This window comes from Sciurus vulgaris, assembly GCF_902686455.1.
Source record: "Sciurus vulgaris genome assembly, chromosome: 4".
Classification (NCBI taxonomy): domain Eukaryota; kingdom Metazoa; phylum Chordata; class Mammalia; order Rodentia; family Sciuridae; genus Sciurus; species Sciurus vulgaris.
The window spans coordinates 9,186,473-9,212,095 of NC_136464.1; the positions used below are offsets into that span (position 1 = coordinate 9,186,473).

At 54.4% G+C, this 25,623-nt stretch overlaps 1 protein-coding gene across 1 annotated transcript in view; it reads right to left on the reverse strand.

Annotated features, from left to right (window-relative positions):
* Positions 1 to 822: 822 nt before the first annotated feature.
* HTRA1 (HtrA serine peptidase 1) overlaps positions 823 to 25,623 on the reverse strand; it is a 45,714-nt gene continuing 20,913 nt past the window's right edge. Inside the window, exons 2-9 of the mRNA XM_079138491.1 lie at positions 23,470 to 23,569; positions 22,835 to 23,039; positions 7,601 to 7,795; positions 6,631 to 6,663; positions 5,407 to 5,521; positions 4,093 to 4,150; positions 2,686 to 2,781; positions 823 to 1,535 (exon numbers count right to left, since the gene is read on the reverse strand). Of these exons, the coding sequence (XP_078994617.1) occupies positions 1,367 to 1,535; positions 2,686 to 2,781; positions 4,093 to 4,150; positions 5,407 to 5,521; positions 6,631 to 6,663; positions 7,601 to 7,795; positions 22,835 to 23,039; positions 23,470 to 23,569 (971 nt within the window). The 3' untranslated portion in view covers positions 823 to 1,366. The remainder of the gene's footprint in view (positions 1,536 to 2,685; positions 2,782 to 4,092; positions 4,151 to 5,406; positions 5,522 to 6,630; positions 6,664 to 7,600; positions 7,796 to 22,834; positions 23,040 to 23,469; positions 23,570 to 25,623) is intronic.

The window sequence follows — 25,623 nt, forward strand, 5'->3', positions numbered from 1 at the left end:
AAAGCCTTCTCTGGACTGGGGATATAGCTCAGTTGGTAGAGTTCTTGCCTTGCAAGCACAAGGCCCTGGGTTCAATCCCAGCACCTCGAAAAAAAAACAATTAAAAAAAAAGCCTTCCCTCTGCTGTGTGCTCCCCACAGGGACCTAGGCCTGTGCATATTCCAAGCCTGAGTTTTGCAACAGTCTTCTTGAGTCCAGCTTCCTATGCTTGGAAAGCCTTCCTGGAAGGAGAGGTGCCCTTCAGCTGCTCAAGGCTGTGCCTTAGGAAGGCACGCTGAGGAAGCCCTGCTCTGAACTCTGCAGCTTGAGCTCCAGTTCTTACTTCAGACCCAGAACCAACGGGGTGGGCAGCAGCCTTGTACATTCTGGGGACCTAGAATGGGTCAGTCCTGGGATTGTCCTGCTCTCCCAAACGGCCTGCCTTCCAGGAAGAGAACTGGCTTCTCAGTGGAAGCTCAGGGAGAGAGCTGTCCTGCATCTGTCCTGCTCTGGCCAGCCCTCCACACTTGGCCCAGGGCCTGGCAGAGCAGAAGCCTGGAAAACCTGCGTTGACTGATTGCATGACACACGAGGTCCACAGACTGCCTCATTTGAAGAGCTCCAGATGTACGTAGAACTGTCCTGCGGCCCTCGCTCACAGAGCTGGGTGGCCCAGCAGGGTTGTATAACACTGGCAAATCCCGAAAGATGGTTCTGGAATAACTGGTAGGACTGAGAGCTCAACCCTGAGTGGACAGTGTGGCTTAAGGAGGAGCCACTGAGTCGCGATTGTTTCAAAAAGACCACAACCGGCTATTAAAAGAAGCACGCCAGAAAGGAACGTATGAAGAAGTATTTTAATAGCTCAAACTCAAAGTCATCGCGCTCCCAGTTCTGAAGAGATTCCTAAAAGAGGGACTTGGCCGTCTTGGAAGCCAGCGTCCACCCACCCGTGGTCTCCGTGCATCCACCTCCTCTGCGTGCTGACTCAGAGGAAGCACGAACATGCCCAGGACTGTTCTGGCTCCTGTGGGGCCTTCCTCTTATCTACACAATGTGTCAATTGCATTAGTTGGACTAAGAGGATGACTCAGTTAAAGGACGAGACAGATGTTGACTGCCTAAGCAGGAAGAGCCCAAGCTGGCAAGATAAAGCACGCTGCATACATGGGGTACAGAAGGGCGGAGCTTCTGCCTGAAGGTCTGCAACATTACATTTGTTTTGCCTGAAAACTATCAAGAAGGATTCTGTTGGCCAGGGCATTTCCACTGAACAAGCAAAATGGCGGTCAAAAGTCCTGGGTATGCCGTGCCACCAGCCCAGAGTCCTCGTGCATTGTCCACTGGAGTCTCTGAGGGAAACATGAAGCCCAGCTCATGCCTCTGCCTAGGGATCGATTTCTTCGGGAATCACTGTAATCATAATGTCTTCGTTGCCCCTGCGGACAACCATGTTCAGGGTATTTTCTTTTCTAATGACGTCACTGACGTCATTGGCGGAGACCACCGACTGTCCATTGATGCTGATTATGACGTCGTTCTCCTTGAGACCACCACTGCAACACAAAGGGAAACACATGGTAAAGTTTCCGTTCCTCCTGGTCTAACTTCACATCAACAAGGGCACAGCTCAGAACCGAAAGGCCCAGAGTGAACAGGTGTGAGTTGAATTCAGGAGAGGGTGACTTTAAACCACCCGTGCACTCCTCCCGAGATTTATAGGCCAAAAATCATCAATCATGGCAGAGATTCTGATGGTACTTGTGTGACACTATGACAGACTGACCCCAAAGGGAGCAAGGATGTGTTAGGTACCATCTGCCACACACTGTGACCAAATTACTTGTAATGAGTTGCAACCCAGAGAACAATTTCTTCAGGATGGGCAAATGCTTCCCTTAGGAGACACTTCCTCCACATGCTCCAGCTGCAACTTTAGCTCACAAATGACAGAGTCAGTCAATAAGCTGTCATGGTCCTTCGTGGTCTGGTGCAGGGATCTGCAAACTATTCCCATAAAAGGCCAAATAGCAAATTTTTGGAGCTTTGCAGGACATTCAGTCTCTGCTGTAGCAACGTAAAAACCACCATAGACGATCTGTAATCGAATGGGCTGTATTCCAACAAAGCATTTGTAGACACTGATATTTGCATTTCATATAATTTCACATGTCACAAAATACTATGGCTACTTTGGAATATTTTCAGCTATGCAAAAATGCAAACATCGCTCTCAGTGCACGGGTCACACGAGAGCAGGCAGCAGGCCAGGTCTGCCTCCGGATGGCTCTGCAGTCCTATACTCCTCTCTGGATGTTATGTCAGTGCAGGTCACGAGCCCTGACTGCTGACTGAGAGACTTCTGTCACGTTGCTTTGATGTCACCGGGGTCACTCTTCTAGAGGTACTGACGGGCGGCCCAACTGAGGTCTTGGGGACCTGGTTCCATGAACCTCTCTCCCCAGTCAGCCTTCCCCGACTCCTGAAAAGCCTGCTCTTTTCTTCCTACCTGGATGATCCTAGGGAAGCAAGGACCTTGGAAGGCAGAAAATGCCCTTCCGTGAATGAGTCCTGCTCCCAACCACATCGGATGACCTGGCTGACCTTGACCACATTTGTCAAGGGTGGACACAATTATCTGAGCCAGTATAAAAAGAACACTCCTCCCTGAGGACATCGGGAAAAAGGAAGACACTTGGCACTCACGCTTCTGCTGGGGTGTCAGGAATCACTTCAATGATGTAGGCTCCCGAGAGCACGTCTGGGAAGTCTCGGTGGCGATCCTTCAACTCTTTGGCTTTGCTGCCCCCGAGAAAAAGACTCGAGTTAACAATAAGTACCAACGGGTTTCCCTCTGCTGACACTCATCTCACCAAGCTCCCCTGTTGTCCCCTAGCCCTACATAAATTCCCTCGGGAGTTCCAACTCTACTTTACAATTGCCCACCTACTAGAGTCAAAGGTTCATTATGTAATAGCAAGGAAGCACTTGATTCTTATTATTACTAGTAGTTATTAATTAGTAATAGCAGTTACCACTGAAGGAGCAGTACAGTCTAATGGTTGGCCCGGTCTACTTCCTATCTCTGCTATTTGTTCTCTGTGCTACCAACGGCAACTGCTCAATCTCTCTGCGTCTTTGTTTCCTCAGTTACACAATGGGGCAGCGACAGTACTCTAGGACATGGGTTGTTATGAGACTCAGATGAGGCCGCCTGGGAAAGGCACCCAACCCAGTTTTTGGCACAGAGTAGACATAGGAAGAGTCACGGAGGCTGGTGACGGTGGCCACCGCTCACAGAGCCAAAGCTGGCTGCCTAGCAGGAACACCTGCACCCCTCTCCTCATCCTGGGGGAGGCCTGAGCACTCCGGGTCACAGCTGGGAAGCATCAGAGCTGGGAAGCCAGGCTCCACAGCCTATGCTCTTTCCCTACACCCCCCCCCCCTTTGGTTCCAGAAATAAATAACTGGGTGATTTTAATCTTGGAAAACCATCCCATCTTCTGGAATGCTAAAGAAGGTGCAGTCATTCAAAACATGTATCAAAATGTGCTAACAGTGACAATCAGCTAGTAACAAAGCCATGTGTCTGTGAATGTGATCTGCTCTCTGCTACTCAGCTCCCGCCACGCGGGGGCGGGGGGCAGGCACCACTGGTGAGCTCACCCCCGTCCTACCCAGGTTCGCCCTGCAGCTCACCACACGCCTGGTAACAGGCAGGAAAACAAGCCCATCAGTCATTGGCATCCCTGGCTGGGCCGCCCTGGCATTCCTATAGCCTCAGCCCGCGGCCGCAAGGCCAAGGAGAGGCAGGTGCTCCGGGCTGGGCGGGTGCGTGGGGAACTCCTGGAATGTGGTTTCAACAGAGCAAGTGGCGAGAGGGAGGCCTGAGCGCGCGGGCCGGCCTGCGTTCAGGAGGACTTCAGAGGAGGCAGAGTCCAGAGGACGAGAGAAAGCGGATGCCACAAAGCAGCGGGCCAGGCCACAGCCCCTGCTCTCCCGGTGCAATTAAGTTCTGAGCAGAAACTGAGACGTCAGAAGGCCAGTGGTGCCAGCCTTGTGAAATTCGGGGTTCCCTCGATGACGGACAGGCACACACTCCTGCTTACCCACCTGGATGTGAGGGACATCATTCGGATACCTATGTACTTCTTCTTGGTGATGGCTTTCCCTGGTGTGACAACAAAGCAACAATGGGTCAGCCCGGTCAGCAGGGTTGGTAGGGACACAGGAGCCAGGGGCTGATGCCCCAGTGGGCAGCGCGAGGGCTGGGCCAGAGGGGCACCGCCTGAGGCGGGGTCACAGGCTGGTCTAGACTCCTGCCTGCTAAGGGACCTCAGAAAAGTCCCTCCATCTCAGTTGTGGACAAAACCCTAGGGGTCCTCAGTCCTCACTGTCTCCTCCTGACCCCTGGCCCTCCCCCAGGTGCTTCCCCGCTCCCTCCACTCTGCCCCGGGCTGAGTCCAGCGTCTCTCCTCTGGAGGACGGCCAGAGCCTGCCTCTTAACTGGCCCCCAGCTTCTACCCCCACCCCACAGTCCCCTCCCAGCTGGCTGCCACAGTGGCCTATTCTTCCTGTGACAGCAGCCCTTCACCAGCCTCCCTGTTCCCATGCAGTTAAGATGCAGCCCAGGCCCGGCACCTTGGCTACACGAGCCTCGCTCCTGACCCTGGCCGGCTTCCCACACCCGTTCTGTGTGACTGCTCATGGCCACTCAAGGACCCAAGTGCCTGCTGACTGTGCACGGTCCACTTTCCTCTGTCTACACTACCCTGCCCCTCCCCCCACCTCACACCCTGGCTCCTTCTCACCCGATCTGGATTGGGAGGGTCTCCCAGCCACACTGTCTCCTCGGTCAGCCCTGCCCGTCCCTCCCCTGCCATCCATCCACCCTGCCTCATTTTCTCGGGCACTCGATGCTATGTGATGTTATCCTACTTGTTTGATTGTTTGCTGCAGCTTCTGCCCTCCCCACCAAAACACAAACATCACACCTGTAAGGGGCCCTGGGGGCTGCCCACACCCAGCCCCCAGCCTCCTCAGAGCAGGCGGATGCACAGACCTCTGCAAAATGAATCACCTCCCTGATTTTCAGTTTTCTCGTCATGGAATAGGACCATTGATTCCCACCTAATGAGTCAAAGGAATCAAGTGATGTAATGACAATTAATACAATGCACAAAAGTCACCTGGGCTCATGCCTGGGACATAGTAGATTGAGAACCAGAAGAAATTTCCATGATCACAGGGCAAAAATGGTCAAGTATCTGTGAGCTGGTACCAGGGCGAGCAGTGTGCATTCTCTCTCAATTCCTGATAGGAGTCTACTTGGCTGGTTTTAGGGACTGCCATTGTGCCCTGCCCCATATCCAAGGGGCAGTAAAGTTTCAGGACTGATGTCCGAGGTCCCCAAGCTCTCTTGCTTACCTTTGGCCTGCCGGTCATGGGACTCGGTTAGGAACTTCTTGATCTTGTCAGATGGAATTGCAAAGGAGATTCCAGCCGTCACCTTCAGGGTGTTGATTCCAATCACCTCACCGTCCTGAAAAACCAAGAGAAATGGCTTACTGAGTCCCCGAGGACTTAGCAGCCGGTGCACCAGGGAGTGGAGAGTTTGTGTGAAAGGAGCCTTTGAAAACTGTACCCCACAAATTTGTGCAATGAAAATGAGAATTAATGAAAAAGAAGAACTGGAGAGACCAGCAGGAGGAGGTGCCCAGGCGGTGGGGAGAAAGGCATCGGGACACGGGGCAGCATGAGCCTCGCTCAGCTTCAGAATCAACACACACCCCAGGCCGGAACTCAGGCCACGCACAAGCGCAGTTTCCAAACCCACAATGTTTGCTCCCTTGAAAGCGAATGCATTTCCAAAATCTCTGACTCTTGAGGTGGCGCCCACTCCTTCCTGCCTCTCCCATTTCCAGGGACCTTGAGGCAACTGCTGATGTCAGGTGAAACCACCTTAGAGCCAGGAAAGTGGGTCTCCACTGGCAGCAGTGCCCACGGAGGCTGAGGATGGGGTGGGGCACAGTCGCCTCCTAGCTTCCTCCACAGGGAAGGGAAAGCCACCCAGGCGGGATCCATCACCCTCAGGCACTTGCCGCAAGTGCTGAGTGGGCCCCACCCAGGCCTTGCCAGAGGTGACCTTGATTCCTCCACCTCTAAGCGGCCCTGACAGTCTGCAACTCCAGGCTCTGCTTTCCATGCTCAAGGATTTAAGGACAGAGGGAGGAGAGCTGTTTGTGAGTGGGCGGCTCCTCTTCATTCCTGCAGGTCTTGAGGAAGGGCTCCTGGCCCGGGAGAGCTGTCCCAGCTTCACTCCCCTGGGGGCTGGATCTGGAGGAGGTGCTTTCTATGACAGGCAGCTCTGCTGAGACCTGCAGCACAAGGCTGCTCCCTCAGCAACCGGGACCGAACCCAGACTCCACCACGTGTCCCAGGGTCTTACGTTCCCAGCCTCAACTCCAGCAGGCAGGCCCTACTCCTTCCAGAAAAGGTGTGCAGGGCAACATGCAGAGAGACAGCACGCTCAGAGCTCGCTTTAAAACAACGGACAACATGTTTTGGCAAGTTCGTATTCAGAGAGAAATTAAAACAAAATGGCATGTTCACAGATAAAAACAAGCATGGTGTGGCACTGCCAAGCCTTACCAGGTTCACCAAGGGGCCTCCGGAGTTGCCATACTGAAATGAAGCAGAAACAGAGAGGTCAGAGTTGCGTCATGACGTGCTTCAGTCCCTCTGCGTCTGGCAGCTTCTGAGCATGCCTGGAGCGTGGGGTACGGTTCTCCCCTGAGACTTGTAACACTTTTCAGAAAGTTTAGGATTTGCCAGAGACGGGGAATTTGGGGCTCTCAGATCCAGAGGCCCTACATCGTCTAACCCCGCTTTCTCCCCCTGGGATGAGGCCGGCTGCCCTCCTGCTTCAGGATCACAGGGTCCAAATCCACACAGTCCCCTTGGTAAGACCCCCGCCTGCTGCTGGGGCTGGAATCCAAACCGTTTGTTCTGGTCCTAGGACCTCAGGCAGATTGCAAGAAAGCTTGCAGAATAAAACCTACAAGAGGCAGAGACTGCACAAAACACACAGTTTCTTACTTGTTAGAAACGGGGGAATTGCTTTTCAGAAACAAAGAAGGGAAATGGGGTGTTCGAGACAGTCTGTTTCTGAAAGTGCACGGAGAGTTCCAGCCTCCAGAGGGGGCGTGGGATGCCGCAGGCCTGGCACTGGGGCTGTGGCAAGCACGGTGGTCAGAGGGCAGAGCTCAGGCCACCTGGAGGCTACAGAGCCTGCAAAATGAGTGCCCTTTCTACTAGAAAGGGAGGCCCTACGCATCCTCAAGGTGCCCAAGGGGCCTGTGGGGCAGGGCAGCCAGTCACCCTGGGCAGACAGGATGAGGATCTCCACCCCATGCCCTCTGGCAGACCTAAGGCCCCTTCTGTAGAGTGGCAGGGATTGCTCTGGGGCTGCCAACCCTCCGTATTCCTCCGACTTAGGGGCTCAAAGGGCACCTCAGTGCTACGAGGGTCCTGACTCAAGGCCTAGCTTCTAAGCCTGACTTTCCTCTGGCCAAGCCTGCCCAGTCCCCCGCGGGTGGAGGGGGCAGGAAACCCAGCTCACATTGATGATGGCATCTGTCTGGATGTAGTCCATGTCCGAGTTCCGGAGCCCGAGCTCTTTGCCGCCTCGCTGTGTGGTGCTGACGATCCCCGTGGTGACCGTGTTTTGAAGGGAAAATGGGCTCCCGATGGCGACCACGAACTCCCCTGGCCGCAGCTCCGAGGAGCGGCCGAGCAGCAGGACTGGCAGCTTCCCCTGCAACCACAGGGCGGGCATTGCTGTTTGCTTCACTTGACAAGATGGGTAAAAGCACAGACGTGGTGGAGCCCCAAGCAGTGACAGGCTCGGAAGCACCAAGCCCCTTGGGGAGCTGGGCTCAGGACCAGCATGCCTTTCTGGGGGCAAGGGAACCCAGAAACATGTCACGCGCTGAGGGGACAAGTGAACACTGAGGCCAGACACCACGGAAAAGGCAACGGAGGCTATCCTGGGGTCCCATCACGCCTTGAAGCGCTCAGCACACACTTGCTCTGAAACCTTCAAGGCAGACGACAGGGGGAGATGAACCAGGTTTAGCATTTAGGACAAGTCTTCTGTTGGAGGGCAAAGGCCCAGGCAGGAGCCTGAGCCCATGCCACCTCTGGGCGAGCAGAGGAACCTGCCCATGTCTCGTGCACACTCCTCCCAAGGCAGGAGGATGGGGGGGTCCTGCCACCAGGCACTTGCTGACTTGCTGGGTGGGCACCTGTGCCAAGAATGGGCCGTGCTAGTGAGGCACAGGGATGGCCAGGGGTCAGCAGCATCCAGGACCTGAGTGGTGGGCTGTCTCTCCTGTCCTGAGAGGTCCCCAGCTCCATCTCTGTTCCCCAGCCTGGGAGGGAGCCCAGCCCCAGCGCCCTATGAAGGCTTCATGAAGTCGGAAGCTCCAAACAGCTCTTCAGAATGAGTCAGGGCCCAATCAAGGTCTCAGAGAGCTCGGAGTTCGAGGGGCTAGAAGAAGGGCCCGGGCCTCCCTGTTCCATAAGGGGACCTTCAGGCTCTCTCCCCTCCTGTCTCTGGACAGCCAAGCAACCTCCTGAGCTCCGAGCTCCCTCTGCTTCCCTGAGTCTGCCATGGACCAGGCCGGAAAGCAGAGCTGAGGCCTGGTGCCGAGGGCAGCACAGGAGTCCTTGCGTGTGTCCACCTTGAAACAGAGGCCAAGGGCCCAGCTGGGCAGAGGTGGGCTGCTCTAGCATCTCCTCTGCAGGTCAGGGCGACACCTGCAGGTAACTGGGGCCATCGCTATGCCCATTTAACAAAGGAGGACCTACAGTACTTGAGACAGAGATTCATCCCCAGGACTGCGCGCCCGACTGGACCCTCCTGTCCACTACACAGCATCCCCGCCCAAAACGCCCAACAAGGATGATGCTGGCTGAGAAGACTCATGGAGGAAGAAAGGAATGTAGAGGGATGTGAGACCTATCGTGACTTTAGGGGACCGGGAGGAGGAGGGGGACGCCCCTCAGTTCACAGACACAAGGCCCAGGAGAATACCAGCCCTGGCCAGGAGCACGGACAGGGCCAGACTGCCATGCTGAGATCCTGCCTAAGCTGCGACCCCTCGGGCCTGCAGTTGCCTCATCTGGACAGTGAGCATAAGGAGGTCACCTGTTTGACTGTCTACTGTGAGAATCAAGGGACCGAGGGTCAGGGCTGCATCGGCATCAGCTGAGCCAGGTGCTGACCATTGTTAACTGGGGTCCCTGCAAACTCCATGGGGGAATTGCAACATCTGTGCTGCCACAGGCCAGCGCACGTCACCTTGCAAGGCACAGCTCCGCCCTGACTGTGACCCTTCCCCGTGGGGTCGCCTGAGGCCAGAGCCTGCGGCATTCCCCACGCTCCTTAGCGTCCTTAGTGTCCAAGGCAGGCGGCGAGCTCAGCCTTGTGTGTTTATCTGGGCCCGCGCCAGAGGCCTGTGCCAGGAATGACTTCAGCAAGCACAGTGGAGCAGGGCAGGACCGGGGGCTGCTGATGTGCACTTGGCCTCTCCCCAAGGGATGGCCTTGAAGGACAGGCATGAGTGGCAGAGGCTGCTGGGGCAGGTCAGCCTGCCATCAAAAGAAAGGGAGCTGCAGGCAGGTCAAGGTGAGACACCAAAGGGGCTCAGACACAAACAGAAGCGGCAAGGCAGGGCCCACCGTGAGATCTCAACCATGTAGCTCACGCCCCACGCTGGCCACCCCTCCACCTCCTGGGAAGGGCGCCAGGAGCAGGCTTCATGTCTCGGGGCACTAGACAGCAGAGACCTGGACGACTCTGTCCATCCCTCTGTTCCACAGTCTGAGCTCCAGCTAGAGGATGCTGGGAAGGGGACAAATGCTGTGAGAGAAGCTAAGGGGACGGGGCATTCGTCCCACGAGACAAGGTGATCCAGCCTGCCTGCTGTCCATCCACTCTCCCTGGGAGGGCCAGGCCTCCAGGGGACGCTGCCACAATGGGCCCAGAGCACTCCATGAACAAACCTGGGCTGAGTGCAGCAGAGTCGTCCTCACCAGCACAGCTACACGGGCTTGAGAAAGGACACCAGCGAGGACAGCCCAGCGAGTCCCCGCAGAGGAGGGAGCACGTTGCGCTGGTGGACCACACCAACTGTCATCTCCGTCTACGTCTTTATTCACTTGGGTGTCATAGGTCATGAAGAGTGATCTTAGGACAGGAGAAGCAGACGGGATGGCCAGAGGGAGAGGAGGCCTGGTCACAGAAACCCCGAGTTCACGTGAAAGGAACAAACCCGCCCGATGACAAAGCACTTCTGTGACACCGTTAGGACTCATAACATAGTTCTCCCGTTTTACAAATGTGGAAACTGAGGCTGAGCTGGAGGGACTTCTCACAGCCAACCAGCAGCCGGGCTCAGCAAGAGAGCAGATTCCCAGCTCTGGACCTGCATTTCCAGCTCTAATTCCCACACTTCTAATTATAGGCAGAATTCCCTGCAAGGGACGGCTGGCGCTGAGACACAGCCCGGGCCAGCTTCATGCTCTCCACGAGGCCAAGCTGCCTCTGCTCTGCACAGGTGCTGGCCAGTTGCAAGACCCTGGCCTTTCAGCCCCCTTCAAATCCAAGTGGGGCTCACTCTCAGCCACGATCCTCGCCCCGGGCCTGTCTGCTCGCAGCTCTCTGCTGGCCAAATTCCTGCTCAGTAATTGAGCTTTTCACTCCATCACCATCTAGACATTTGCTCCACGGGGGGATGGGGGAGAAGAAATGCACAGATGGCTGAAAGGCACAGCCAGGCTCCGGTCTTGACCTGCTGAAGCTGCACAGCACCTGGGGTCCGCTCTGCCCCTGCTCTGGGGCCCCAGGCTGCTTCCTGCACCACCCACATCAAAGCCATCCTGGCGGCAGACACTCTGTCTGCAGCTCCCTTTGAAGCAGCACCAGCCACAGGCCATCTCCAAGATGCCGGCCCTCTCCCAACAGCCACTTCGCCCCTCTCACCAAGACTCCCGGCACACCTGTGCACACCTGCGCACACCTGTGCACACCTGCGGAGGGACCAGGGTGAGCGTCCAGCCCCCTCGTGTCAGCTGAGGAGGCCGGGGAAGAGAAGAAAGGGGCCTGTGGGTTCCATGGCGCTCATCAGAGTCTCACACTCTGTGGGGACAGAAAAACGCACGTTGGGGACACACGAGAGTCGAGAGGTAGAAAAGCAAAGCTCTGAGGCTACACGTGTCACTGCAGAGGGGAGAAGGTGACTTTGGGCGCCAGCAGGAGGGCCAGCAGCTCACATGAGTCCCCACACGGCCCATTCTCACGTCCTCACACGCACCCAGGGGAACAGGAGCCGCAGTAGTGAAGGGGCATCTAGGAGCGGGGTGTGCCCAGTCACAGCTGTGGGGCATTCCCGAAACTCAGGGGTGTCCTCAGAGCCAGGGATGGACCTGAAGAGAGCATCAACCATGGCACCAGGGTGGGCAGGACATGGCCGGCCCGCCAGGTGGAGAATCAGCTCCAGGGGCTGGTGGCAGAGGCCTGGACGGGGAGCATGAGCCATGTCTACAGAATGACCAGATACAGCCTCAGGCAGGAGACTAACTGTGCAGGGGATCTAATGCCAGTGTGTGGAAGGACTTGGTCCACAGCACAATTAAAGAAGGCTCTGACCGCCTGGTTAGATCACAACCACCACAAGCAGGCCTGACAGCGTCACCAACAGGAAACCCCACCCACCTGGAAGAACCGTCTCATGGACACTGTCTCCACGCACAGCACAGGGGCCCTGAAGACGCAGGCACCCACCTCCTCCAGCCTTCCTAACCGGTGGACAGAGGCACAGATAAGCCACCAGGGCCCAGGGAGTAGAAGGGGACAGAGTCCATCTTCCTTGCCAAAGGCAGCTCAGTCCAGAATCTCCCAGAAGATCCAAGCATATATCACTATTGGAAAAGATCTGTGCTTACTAGTTAGAGTGTCTTCAGTCATGAATAAAGAAAACCCAGCTTAAGATGGACAAGAGAGTCACCTGTCCCAGGGCAAGGGGACCAAGGCTGATAGCTTCAAAGCCTCGAAGGCAACATCGAGAACAAGACTCCTTCCTTCTGTCTCAGCTCCAGGCTGTCCTCATGGTTGCAAGACAGTCAACGAGGCCTCAGAAGAGCAAGGAAACTCCAGAGGTGCCTCGGCTCGCTCCTGACAGGGCGCCACAGCTCCCAGGCCTAAGGCCCCCTCCAGCACCCTCTGACGAGGGCTGTGAGCAGAAAAGGCACTTGGAGCTCTGCTGGTGAGGACAGAGGCTGAAGAAGGGGAGAACGGCTGCCTGGAAGGAAAGATCCCACACAGCATCCAGGCGTGTTCAGGAAGGTCTCTGACAAGGTCGTACTCTTCCATGCGTGCTCTTTTCCCCAGGGGTGGGGACGGAAAGGAGAAATCTGCTTAAAAGGAAACAGTGGTCCCAAAATGTCCCTGGGGGCCTTGTGCCTGGACTGGGTCACTGCGGACAGGCCCACTCCCGGCGCACCCACCCTGAGCTGCCCCCTCATCTCCTCCTGCTGTCGCTCACGTGGCCTTTACCACAACTGCTCTGCAGGACAGACAGTGCGTGTGCCGACGCACTGAGGGGAGCTGAAGCTCAACCCCAGACCCTCACTCCAGCTGTTCTCACCAGTTCAATACCAGATGCTCAGGCACAGGGCCGGCCAGCAAGGAAGGAGCCACTCTGTTCCTCAGTCACTCCACAGAGGAAGGTGACCAGGTGGGTGTAACAGAACAGGGCCAGGGAGGCGTTAGGAACCGAGACCAGTGAATGGTGTCCTCGTGGTAGCCCACGGCTCCTCTTGGGAGCCCCTGCAACTGGCCAATCCCTGGCGGGGGTAGAGACAGGCCGGTGCCATGGCCTTGGTTTTGACGGCTCTACATGTGGCCTGGCCTCCACACTTGAACCCTGGATGAGCCCTCACTGTCAAAACTCTCCAGGGCAGGAGCACAGGGCCTGTGCTGAGTGAGGAGCTGATGGCTCACTTGGACTCAGGGTGACAGCGGTGAAGGCCCCGGCGACACCCATGGGTGCAGGCCCACGCGCACACGAGCACCTCGGCCTCCACTGTCCGGGCAGCAGGGCATCTGGGTTTGGTCCGGGTGCTGTACCAACTCACTCTGGGACCCTGGCTGCTTACTTGACTTCTCTGAGTCTGGGTTCACCTGCCTCTAAAATGAGGGAGCTGAGCCTGCCGAGAGCCAGTGGTCATCTCAGCCCTGGCAATTAGAGCTCTTTTCAGAAGACTTGGTTGTTCCCAAAAACTCTTTCAGTAGAAAATAGTTAAATGGATTAAGATCGAAACGGCCCTAGGAGCCCTAGGAGATCTCTTGTCATACAACTTCGAATGGGGTCCGACGATCCAGGCAAACTCCTGCAGCAGGAGAGGAAAGGGGACTCCTGGATCCTGCAGGTGGTGGCCTGGTCAGCGGTCCTCCTGGGAGGAGCACACACAGACAGGACCACCACGAGTCGGGCTTCTGCTGGGGGTTTTGCCTAACTACCCGCAGCTGCTCACTGCAACCTCACCCCCTGAAGCTTGGAGAGCAGAGCATTAAGCAACCAGTAACACCAGAACTAAAGGAAAGCTGGCCCTCTGTTTCTAACCTAATGAGCCAAGCCGGACCCTTCTCTCTCTCCTTTGAAAACGACACAGTGCTCCTCGGTTACAGAAATGTTTTTGTTGCTGAGTGTGCAGAATCCACTCTGTCCGCCAGCCGCCCAGCACGCTCGTTTTCAGGGGCTGGAGCTTCCAGACTGTCGCTGCCGTCGGGTGAAGTTTGCTCCAAAGGCTAATGTTGCAGCCCCTGGCTGCTACTCAAGTGAGTGATTCAATGCGCCTTCTGGAAACAGTTATGGTAAGCTTTCATTTTCTTTAAGAAATATGCGACAGAGGAAACAGCATGTCCCCTGTACCCAGCAAGCAGCTCGCATGCCTCCGATGGAAAACAGACTTGTGTGGAGAAGCTGCAGGAGCACGCAAGACCCAAGGACCCGCTGGAGAGAGGCGACAGCGCTCCAAGCCGGGTAAGAAGGGCCAGAGCACACCATCAGCGAGGAAGGCTGGTGGCTTCGTGCACTTCCCACCAAAGGAGATAAAGACTTGCCAAGACGGTCACAGCATTCAGGAACCAGTACGCATGCCCCTTGTTCATAAAGTGGGCTAAAGGCACTAAAATACAGAACTCTTCCTTTCTTCCATTTTCTCTCTCCACTGACCTTGGTGGTTTCTATTTGCTAGTTATTATCACAGTCCTTCCAGAACAAAGATACTCACAGGGCAGCAGGGCACCAAGGGGCCTCACAACTCAGGGCTCCACCAGCTAGTGACACGACATTGTGCCCTCACTGGGGGTGGGGAAGTGGAGGCCGGCATCTCTTCTTTCCAAAGACCCCCTGTCACAACCCACAGACAATGGATGACCCAAAGGGAACGGCCACCTCTGTGCCAGGACGCATTAGGCACCTGGATCAGGACGGGAGAAGCTCGCCCCTGCCAGTGGCCCACAGGACACACCGGGACGTAGTCAGCCCGAGCCCCACACCAGCGCTGCCACCAGTGGCAATGATGGCTGCACAGAGGCAGGAGGGAAGGGCAGGGGGGTCGGGGTCCTGGGAGGCAGAGAGCGGGAAGGCCGAGGACCAGCCCGGTGGAAGATAGCGGAGGAGGCATCGTGGCTGAGCCAGGCTCCAAGCCTTCCGGAGCACTCCTGGCTCCCTGGAAGATTAGCCCACGACACAAATTCAAAGGCAGAATTAGGATGGTGTCCTGGGCCCAGAGTGGGTCCTGTGCCTGGGTCACACACCACGAAGCCGGCCCTGCCGGGGGAGGAGGTGGCGGACTGAGAGTGAGAGGCTTGGGATGCGGGTTAGCGGGATGCGGGTTATCGCGAGGACCACGTCAGGAGTGTGATGTCGACGCGGTCAAGGGTGGCTCGACGAGTGGAGGCCAGGTCGAGGAGCTGAGAGCCAGGCAGGAGGGACCTGCTGACCGGCACCTCAGCACATGGGGCTCAGGAGAAAGCTGTCAACCAGGCCCCGTGGTCCCACTCGTTCTCGCTGTCCAGGGATGGAGTGGAAAGGAAGTGGGAAGCGGGGAGGCGTGGAGAGGGAGGGAAGTGAGGAGGTGGAGGGCAAGAGGAGAGAGAGCAGAGGACGGACGGCTCTGTGAACTCAGAGAGACAGAGGAAAGGACAGCACCTTCCTGCCCGCTGTTTACAACACACCATAATATTTAGTCTCCTGTGAGATATCAAGAAATGTTTGCCATTTCAAATAGCCTCTTACTCATCTTCAAGCCACCACATGTCAACAGTTCCGTATGGACACCCAGCAGCCAGTGACTGCATACATCCTGAGGCATCCAGAGAAGGAAAAACACCCACCTAGTCAGGTCCAAGGTTTGTCTGCTCCACACTCCGTGTCTTTGATCCAATCCCTTCTGTCACTGACCTCAGCAGGGCTGCCCCGCTACAGCCGTGCTTGGCCATGGCAGTTGCTCAATAAATATTTGTGAAATCAATGAATGACTGAGTGAACAAATGAGAAAATGAACCAGCCAGATCTCAAAAGTCCATCAAAAAAGCGGGCGATACTTGGGTTGGCTGAGCCTGGCATTTTGGTCTGGGCAACGTGACTCATGAGGACTGGCTTGTAGCTGTCCACATGGTGGCAAGCAGGGCTCAGCTTCAACCTGCCAGCTGTGAGTGGCGCATGCGGCTGTGCTCCTGCCCCATCTGGTGAGCGCAGCGTCCAGCTCAGCGCAGTCTCGAGGCGTCTGCTGACTGAACTGAGGGCACTCTGGCTCCGTGTGACTCAAGCACTTAAGTGGTCATGCAGGGAAGTTGCTTGGGATGCAGCATAGTTTTAACACATTTTTAAATGTTTTGAAAGATGTATAATATCCTGTAGATAAAAGAAATTTGAGATGGTCAATGACCAAGGGCACAAATTAATTAAATGTATGTTCAAAACCGCATGGGACATAGGGAGGCCAATGGATTCTGAGAGCTGCCTGGTATATATACAAAACAAGGACGGAAATACCATGTGTCACATGCTCCAGTTATCAGATTCCACTGCCTTGTTTAACAAAAGTGACTTTTAATTAGCATGCTTATTTGAATAATCAGTCCTTGATTCACTAAAAGGTCTTATTTCTCCCTTGCCACTGACAGAGGTCTGGATGGTTTTAGGAAAACAGTCATAGGAGACTCCATCCTTCTGCTGTGTGAGTGAAAGGTAGCCAATTCATTATGAATCCTTTGTATTTTCAAACTCTTGGGAAATTGACTACTTAAGACCTGGGAGCTTTCTAGAGTATGAGCAGGAATCCCAAAAAACCAAGGCCAATAAGAAATAGACAATACACAGCAACTAACCAGAAACATCAGCTTTCATTCTGGAAGGTTCTAAAAAACTCACTGGAAAATAACAGTGCACATATGGTCCAAGACCCGGGTCCTCCAGGCTTGGCATGAAAGGAGAATTGAGTAACTCCATCCACAATGCTCATCCTCGCCACTGTCCCTGTGGCCAGCTTTCTCCATCCTCCCCATCTCAGCAGGGGTGTCCCTTTCTCACAGAAGCTCCCCTGTCCACACCATCTCCGGAGGCCTTGCCAGACCCAATGCCTCTACCCCTTCCCTCTGTCTCCTTCATTGCACTTCACCCGTTTCCCACACCAGACCTTCATCACCAAGCTTTTTCCCACATTGCTACATCCTCAGCTCCTCATAGAGCACTTGGCCAAGACAGATGCTCACCAAGCATTTATGAAACCAGCAAATGAATCAGGAAAAATCTGACTTTAAAAGATCTAGTAGGATTTTAAAGTCAGATAATAATCTGTAAAATACGGTGGAATTGCAGCAAACTCCTTCCTACCAAAATCACAAAGCAATGGGCAAATATAAGGCCTCTGCTTTATCCGACAAGACCAAAGCTCCACCTTCAGCAAAGAAGCACAGTTCCTCCCAAGAGAAAGAGCCAACAAAACCAGCTCCTCTGCCCCTTCTCCTGGCCACTTAGCATTTCACCTCACTTGGTTCTTATAGGGATCACATCTCAGCCACTTTCAGCTCCTCTAGGACAAGGTCATTGTCTACCAGTGGGGTTGGCAGACTTTTTTGTGTAGTGCCAGAAAGCAAACGATTTTGGCTTCACCGTCTCCATTCCAAGTATCCAACCCTGCTGGCAAAGGGCACAAGGAGCCACAGACTCCTCATGAATGAAGGAGCATGGTGTCAGTAAAACTTTATTTACAAAAACAGGCAGAGGGCAGACTTGGACTGCAGGGTCTGTCCTGGCCCTGGGCTCGAACACACTGTCTGCACCTGCAGACTCAGTCCCCACAGCCCAGGACCTGGGAACTGCTCTGTCAGAACCGTGAGTGACAGGCTGCATCTCATTCCCTGAGGAGAGCGCCAGCGTGGAAAAGGCATTGCCATATTAAGAGAAAAACACGAGCCAAAGAATCTCCTTAACAATCAAAGAAGTTCTTGAAACGGGGCCAGAAAATACACAGGGCTCCAGTTCAGAGGGTTTGGGGAACTGAAATGCTTTCCCAAGCCAAAAAGAACAGGATCAGAGCGAGGAGGAACCCCGACCCCGTTCACCTCTGGACAGAGGCCGGCACAGGGGATGAAAGCCAGCCTCCACTCGCTGTCTGGACTCCCATCCCTCATGAAATATTCATTCCCACCTCTCTAAAAACAGTAAAAATCAATTTGGTAATAGGAGCCACATGACGTCAGCAGAGCCTCTGGCGACTGCAGCAGAGGGGACCGGAGCCCTCTGAGTTCTGGAAGAGAAAGAACACCACAGAGACGGCGGTGCAGAGGGAGCAGGGGAAGGATCCAGAATGGAAAAACACAGAAACAAAGTAAGAGGGTAACTGCAGAGTGTGCATTCCAGGCTCCCGGCTGCTCCAGGGACTCCGGCGACGGCTCCAGAGGCTGCGCGGCCTCCGCTATCTGGCCGGCTTGGGCAGCTCATGCGTCTTAGTCAGCGCCCTCTGACGATCAGTTCGCCTGGGGAGAACCAGCATGAGTCACGCTGAGCACCACGCCACCCCCTGCTTGGCCATCGCCTTGTCCCCAGAGTCTGCCTGGACTCTCCTCACTGAGATAACTCAGGGTGGATTCACCACGCGCCGGGCCACATTCTGAGAGCCAGGCCTGGAGAGACTTGGATGTGAAAGGTCCAGTGTCCCCACTGCCCCCACCCCAAAGTGACCCTGGTCTGAACTTCATGATCAGGTGTCAGCCGTCCTGCCCGTCAGCAAGCTTGAGGTAAAAAGACCCTCTGCAAACAGAGCGCCCCAGCCCTCAGGCTGTGCTGCGGCCACTTCAAACAGGCCTGTGGGAGTCGCCAGCCTGAAGGTGGCCAGGGACCAGCACAGGTCTGAGGGGAAGAAGAAAGCCACCTCACAGGACTCGCCACAGCTGCTTGCAAATATTTACCTGGTGGCCAGCGTCAGTGACCAGCACCCACAGGAAACCTCTCCGCCTCATCAGCGCTTGAGTTACCCAAGACCACAGACCCACCGCAGCACTGGCAAAGCAAGCGCTGGGCAGCCGGGGTGGAGGCAAGGGCTGTGTGCCGTCAAACCCCAGCACCAACAAAGATGTACAATAAAGGAAGCCACCAACCTGCAGTCCCAGCCACCGGGAAGGCTGACACAGGAGCATCACTCAAGGCCGATCTGGGCAACAGAGACCCATCTCTACATGAATTATTAAATAAGCTGATTATAAATCGTGATAAAGAGATGAGGAGGGATGAGAGAGTCCATCTCTAGACTTTGTGCCCACAGTGAGGGCTGGTGTTCAGGGGCTGCAGTGTGGGGAGCTATGTCACGTAGGGGGTCAGGAAGCGACATCCTTGGGGTCTAAAGCAGGATGCGATGGCAGAGCTGAAGGACAGGGAGGCCCCAGGGGAAGGAGATGCCCAAGGTTGGGGGTGGCTGGGCACAGGGGGTGAGGAGGGAGCAGAAAGGGAGCTTCAGATGAGTAGGAGTGGCCCCAGTAAGGAGTGGGAAATCCACAAAGCTTTGGCATAGGATGGGCTGGACACTCTGAAAGAATCAGCACAGCTGGAAAAACAGCATAACAAAAGTAACTTTCCCCTCTTACCTCCTCAGGACCTCCCTCGGACTTCTGCCCTGCGTGCCTGGCCTAAAGAAACCAAGAGCTCCCTTCCCCTTCTCTCCACCCCACCCCCATATCTGCCTCTCTCTAAGCTGCTCAGGAAAAAGAAACAGGGTGAGGACAAAACGCTGCTGCTGGACGGAGTTAAACATGCTCTGCACACATGGCCGGTGGCTCGTGTTGAGCACTTTTGGAGACAGCTTGTATCCCGAGCTGAACTAGTTTGGGCTCAAAGCTGCTTTCTGTTAAAGTGTTTACATGCACACTGTCCCTGCTTCCTGGGACTGCACTCCTCCAGGCGGCCGCTGGCCCCGTTGAGGGTCCCAAGGAAAGGGGACTTTCAACCCTAGGACAGCACTGTAGAAAGTGATGCCTGGCCAAGTGGGAGGGCTGGGCCTGCAGGGGACACCCTCTCTCCTCCAGTGTGGGGAAAAGAGCGGGCTGCTCGGTGGACTGCTCCCCAAAGTTCTGCAGGGTCTCAACACAGCAGGCAAAGTGGGTGCACACGTGTCTGCTCAGCAGAGAGAAGCAGAAAAGGATTCTTTGGTCACAAGCCCAGAAACAGCTCTGGGCCTGCAAGCCAGGCAAGTGCAAGGCCCAGGAGATGGGAGGGGCCCGCCAGAGGTGGGAGGGGCCGCAAAGCACAGAGCTGTGTCCCCCTGGGGGGGGGGGGGGCGCGCCATGGCTCCACCAGCTTCCCTCTGTGGGCAGCACCCTCATGTGGCCCGCAATTCCAAGGGAACATCTGCTGGCCCTAACTGGGTCACGTGACCATACCTTGGCCATGGTAGCCACGGGGACAGATGTCCAGGCACCTTCCATTTCCCTGTAAGTGTCAAGAATGCCACATTCGAAGGGCAACAGCAGTGTGAGTGGTGGGGAACCCCCTGAGTAACCCATGACGTCACCGAGGAATCCCAACTGTGAGCCACCAAGTCACTAGGCCCGTGGATGTGGCAGCTGGCCACACTATCTTCATGGGGCTCTTCATAGATGGCCCTGGGGAGACCGGGCCATAGTCTTTCATGACCAGGTGCCACGGTGAACAAGTTCCTCCCCAGGGCCCAACTCTGAGGCTCCGCCCCATCTGCTGCCCACCTCACACCTACGCCATCAGGTGCCGACCGGATGGGTGAGTCTGTGCTGGGGTTCATTCAACCAGGTGGACTGAGACTCATGACAAGCCGGACTGCTGCCCACCCCCACCGCCACCACCTAACTCCCATCAAAACAAGGGGACAAAAGAGAAAAGGCTGGAAGAGATGTCTTTTTTCTCTCCCTACTTCCAACTAATCAGCAAAAAAGAAGAAAAAATAAAAAAGCAGTTTAGTCAGTGGAAACCAGGCTTTTGTGTGGGTGTCTGCAATTTAATATCCTTTCATTTCCAATTCCATTTTGAAAAGCCACATCAGTTCGATTTTAAAATTTCAAACACCCTTTTTTGAGGGTTTGCAACACATGTCACGCAGCATGCTGCTGGCTACACAGCTGGACTCCCAGGAACAGCAGAGTCGTGTCCGAAGCGTTCTGCACAGCTCTCCGATTGGAGTGTCCACGTTTTGCCTGGACGTGCCAGGGATGACACGAGACTCCAGTCTCCACTTTGGCTCAAAATCTGAGAAGGAGATCCCTGGGCCAGAAGCAATTGCACGGAATGCACCCACGCATTCCAAACACGAAATTACTCTGCGGGGACAGAGCACACACCGTGCAGGCCAGCACCCTGCCTGTAGACACCCGGCCCCCATGCTGGCCAGCCTCCAGGGGCTCAGAGGGGCTGAAAGTCCCACGTGTGGCCACAGCCCGTGCTATTCTGGCTGTCCTCCTTCCGGCGAGACAACCACAGCCCGCACACCTAACTCAAGGAGTGCTAAATGGGGATGCACCAGCCTTCCTGCGGGCTATTTAGAGTGAGCTGTCCCATCACCCAGAGGCCAAGCTCTATCCCTGAGCTCATGGCCATGAGCTTGGGCATTGCAGAGCTGCAGCCTGGCTGCCCAGGAGGCTGGGGTAATTAAGTGCAGCTCTGTGGCTTCAGATAGATCACTCACACTCTCTGAGCCTGTTTCTCCCTCTATAAAATGGGGATGATGCAGCTATCTTGCACACGTTAGAAATGAAGGCAGGGCCTGGCCCAATTATCTGTGACTAAGAAACACATTTTGAAAGATGAGCTGTTGCTAGAAATTCCACAGTAATCTACCAGAAATAACGCACGATTGAGATCTCACTAAAGGCCACTTACTCACACGAGCACAGCCTGGGTCTATCCTGAGCTTCTCCGGCCTGTGCCGGGTTGCACTGCCTGAGAGGGTAAGGGAACATGCAGAGAAGTAGGCATAGTATCTGTCAAAGCTGGTGGCTTTCTGAAAAGCTGGCTGTGAAGGAGCCTGAGAAGGAGCAGCAGCCTGGTGCTATTGAAAATAAATCAATAAAATGAAAGAATCAGAATCCAGAATCCTACACCCAAACTGAACACAGAACTAGCTCCATTGAACAGCCAGAAGAACAGCCCGTGAATGCCACACCTGTCTGTCTCCAGAGGCAACACCCAGGGGAAGCAAGAGGGGAGCTGGGCCAGACCCCCACCCCGCTCACAGTCCAGGGTCCCTTCCAGGACCAGCCGCAGGATTCCAGCTGACCCCGAGTCCTCCTTCCATTTGAAGTCTAGAAAACTGTAAGGAGGTGAAGAAACCAGAAAAAGCAATTTCACTGCACTTGGCACACAGCAAAGTAATGCTCCATAATCAACTGATGATGAGTGAGAATTTTTGATGATCCAACAAGAACCAGATTTAGTTTCAGACATGAAGACTTTGCTAAGAAATCTACAGAACAAAAATGACTGCAAGGAGAATATTCAAACAGAAATCATTTCCTTTTTTTGTTTTTGTTTTGTTTGTGGTGCTGGGGACCAAACCCAGGGCTGCATGCACGCCAGGGAAACTACCATTAGGTCATATTCCCAACACCAAATGCATTTTCAAATACAACGTGCCCCAAATTGAGCTCGATCTGTTTAGGCTTTGAATCCCACTCCCACCCCTACCAAAACAAACAAACAAACAAAAAACCCTGGAACAGTCAGAGAATTCTAAGTTGAGCAAATATTGCAGTTCCCCCCACCTTGGGCAGGTGTACATTAGCATATTAAAGACTCTGAGAAGTTCTGTAAAGAAGAAATCCATTAGCTAGCTTTGTTTTAATTGAAGGTTTCCGGGACTCCCTTGGCCCTTTTCCTTTTGAGGTACTGAGAATGAAACCCAGGGCCTTGTTCATGCCAACAAGTGCTCTCTTCCTGAGCTATTTACCCATCCCCAAAACTGAGTTTGAAGACTGCCTGAAACACATCTAGTTGAGAAGACCTGGTTTGTTTTCAAAGTAGGGTTTATGTTTCAAAGATGGCTCATTCTTAAACCCAGTACACTTTATACTACATCGTGAACAACTGAGATACCCATGGAGACAAACAAAAAATTTTAACAGATGCCTCTCCTTGAGATCCTAGGAAGTCGGATCCCTGGTGCCTTTGCCACGTCTGGGTTTGGCTAAGATCTTGGCCAGGACATCTCAGAACTGGGCTCTGCAGGTGAGAGTGCTCTCAGGGACACAGGAGCTGCTCACCTGGTGGTCAATCTTGATAAGAGCGATGTCTGCCTTTTCATCCACGTCCTTGATTTTGGCTTCATAGGTGGCTCCACTTTTCAGCTCGACTTTGACCCGGTGCTTGTTGGTCACCACGTGGGCATTTGTCACGATCAGTCCATCTTCCGACACGATAAACCCAGACCCGCTGGCCACTGGCACCTCCCTCTTAGAGAAGGGGAGCCTGGAACCAAAGGATAGAAGTTAAGCCCCAAACACCCAGACCCGGGCACCGCAGCCCACTGAGGACTGACTCTGTGTGACACACACGTGGCAATCGCTGCTTTATGCACCAGCTTAAGAGTCTAAAAACTAAACGTCATGCCAGTTTTTGCAACACATCGAAAAGTGGAAATATTTTCCACTTAGAAAATAATCTTAGGGAATCTCTTCAGAGCCAGACATTCTTAAAACATCTGAAGGGTCAAGAATGTACATTTAAATAGTCAAATGGAAAAATGTCCTAAGGCAGAAGCATTTATCATAACACAGGAATCTATTCAGTGACACTCTGACACTCAAATGTGTCTCAGAAATAGCTCTGAAGTTTTGCTAAAGGCGGCATCTGTCAGCGAAAGCTTCAGAGGTTATAGCAAACAAGGAGGCCTCTTTACTTGCGAAACAACTCGATGTGAACCACCGCAGGAGCGATCTTCTCCACCACGTCAGCAATGAAGTTATATTTATGGCGCAAACTGTTAGGGTCTTCCTGCCCTGAGAACAAAAAAAAAAAGACCAGGCACTTAACCGTACTGTGCTGCGTGGCCTGGAGAGAGGTGGGTAAGAGGGAGCCTACGTGTGTCACAGCACCACGGTGCACACACACAAGCACACCCGACACACAAGCCTGCACACCCAGTCATACACACATACACACTCCTACACACATGTGCACATACACATGCACTTGTACACAGATGCCCACATGTATTCATATACATGCACATGCATGCACATACATGCGCACTCACTCATACTTGCACGCATGCACAGGTGCTTACATGCATGCACACGTGCATACTGACATACATGTGCACGAACACATACATGCGCCTCTCTTGACACGAGGGAACTGGCCATTCCCCAGGCTCCAGACTGAGTAAGAACTGGGACACTTCCATGTCTTTTTGTGCCTGGTCACAGCTGCACAGCCGCAGCCTCCCACAGCAGCACCTGAGTATCTGAAGATGGTGACTCAGTTCCTCCACAGCTGTGCCACCAGGGACCACAGCAACCCAACTCCATACCACTGCACACAGGGACATCCCAGGGCCAGACTGCCTCTCTGGAGCAGCTCCTGTTGGAGGTGAAGGAGCACCGATGGGCAAAGGGCCCTCTCTGCCTGGCTCCCTGGCTCCCACAAGCTCTTCGGGGTTGAAATCTGATCTTTTTGCATAAACCGATCAGAAAAAGACCTGCCACTACCAGGGGAAAAGAACCAACTGGACAAATTCACGACAGCATCATTTTATGACTGCTGCTCTCAAACCCCTTTCATGTGCTACCTCTTTTTAATTTTTCCTACCTTTCTCTGGAAAAGGGAAAATCAGGTACTATTCCCATAGTATTTTGGAGAAACTGAGGCTTACAGGTTTTGAGTGACTTCCCATAGAGAAATGACATGCATAAATGACAAGAAAAGCTGAGCAAGCCCCCTGGACTCCATTTCTCCAAATCCACAACTTTCCCACTTCAGTACAGGCCCCACACATAGCTGCCACCCTCCTGGGTTTGCAGGTAATACTGATTAATTGGTGCATCTCCCTGAGCGCTCCAATGGGAGACAGAAATAAGGACATGGAAATGTTCCTTTCAAACACAAAGCCTGGTGAACATCACCCAGAGACAAATGTATCTGGGCTTCCTGGGGCCAGCTTCCTGGGCAAGGGCCAGGCAGAGGTCTGACTCAGGCAAGGCCAGCAATTCCAGAAGGAGCACAATGCATTCCTGAGACTCTCTCAAGAAGCACAATTACTAGAACCTCCCCACTATGGATCGTTAACTCGCTTCCTCTTTCCGACTTCCTGCATTCGGCCGGCATGGCCGAACTCGCCTGCAGCCCGGGTAAGATGAACACAGGGTTCTCCAGCTCAGAGGAGAAGCAAGTGTTCTCTCGCGAAGTCTAGAAAAAGAGGCACCAGGGATGGTCCACCAGGAAAGCCACAGGGACAATCTGACCTGGACACTAGAGGCCTGAGGTCCACCCTCAGTCCTCCATTTCCCCACCTGTGAAATGGGGCCACTGGCTCTAGGATGAAAGGGAGAACGCGGCTCTTCCCCTCGGCGATGAGCAACGGGAGGGGCAGATGGTGAAAAACAGCCTTGTGACAAGCCTGCCCTGTGTGGGTCAGATGACCTCTGACCTTCTGACCATCCTTTGGTGGACCAGCATCCACAGGAAACTGAATGCGGAACATCAACGAATTGTTCAAAGATGGCCAAAAAGTCAAGCGGAGGAAGAAATGTTTGGCTTCTCCAGCCAGAAGGAGGATTAAAGGATTAAAGAAGCACCTGGCTGGGTGTTAATTCCTGGTCCACTTAAAAGGCACGTTCTCCGGAACTGGACCTGGAGAGACGCTGTGCCTCACTGTCCTGGGCACCCTGGCTGGCCCTATTTGCTCTGACCTCAATTGCCAGTCAACTGTCCTCCTTGCAGCAGGGTCAGTCCGGGTGGGGATGGCTCCCGGGTGAGGCCAGGCGGGCTCTGCCTTGACCCACTGTGCAAGGGATGAGAGACGCAGGCGGGGGCAGTGCTGAGCCCAGCTCTG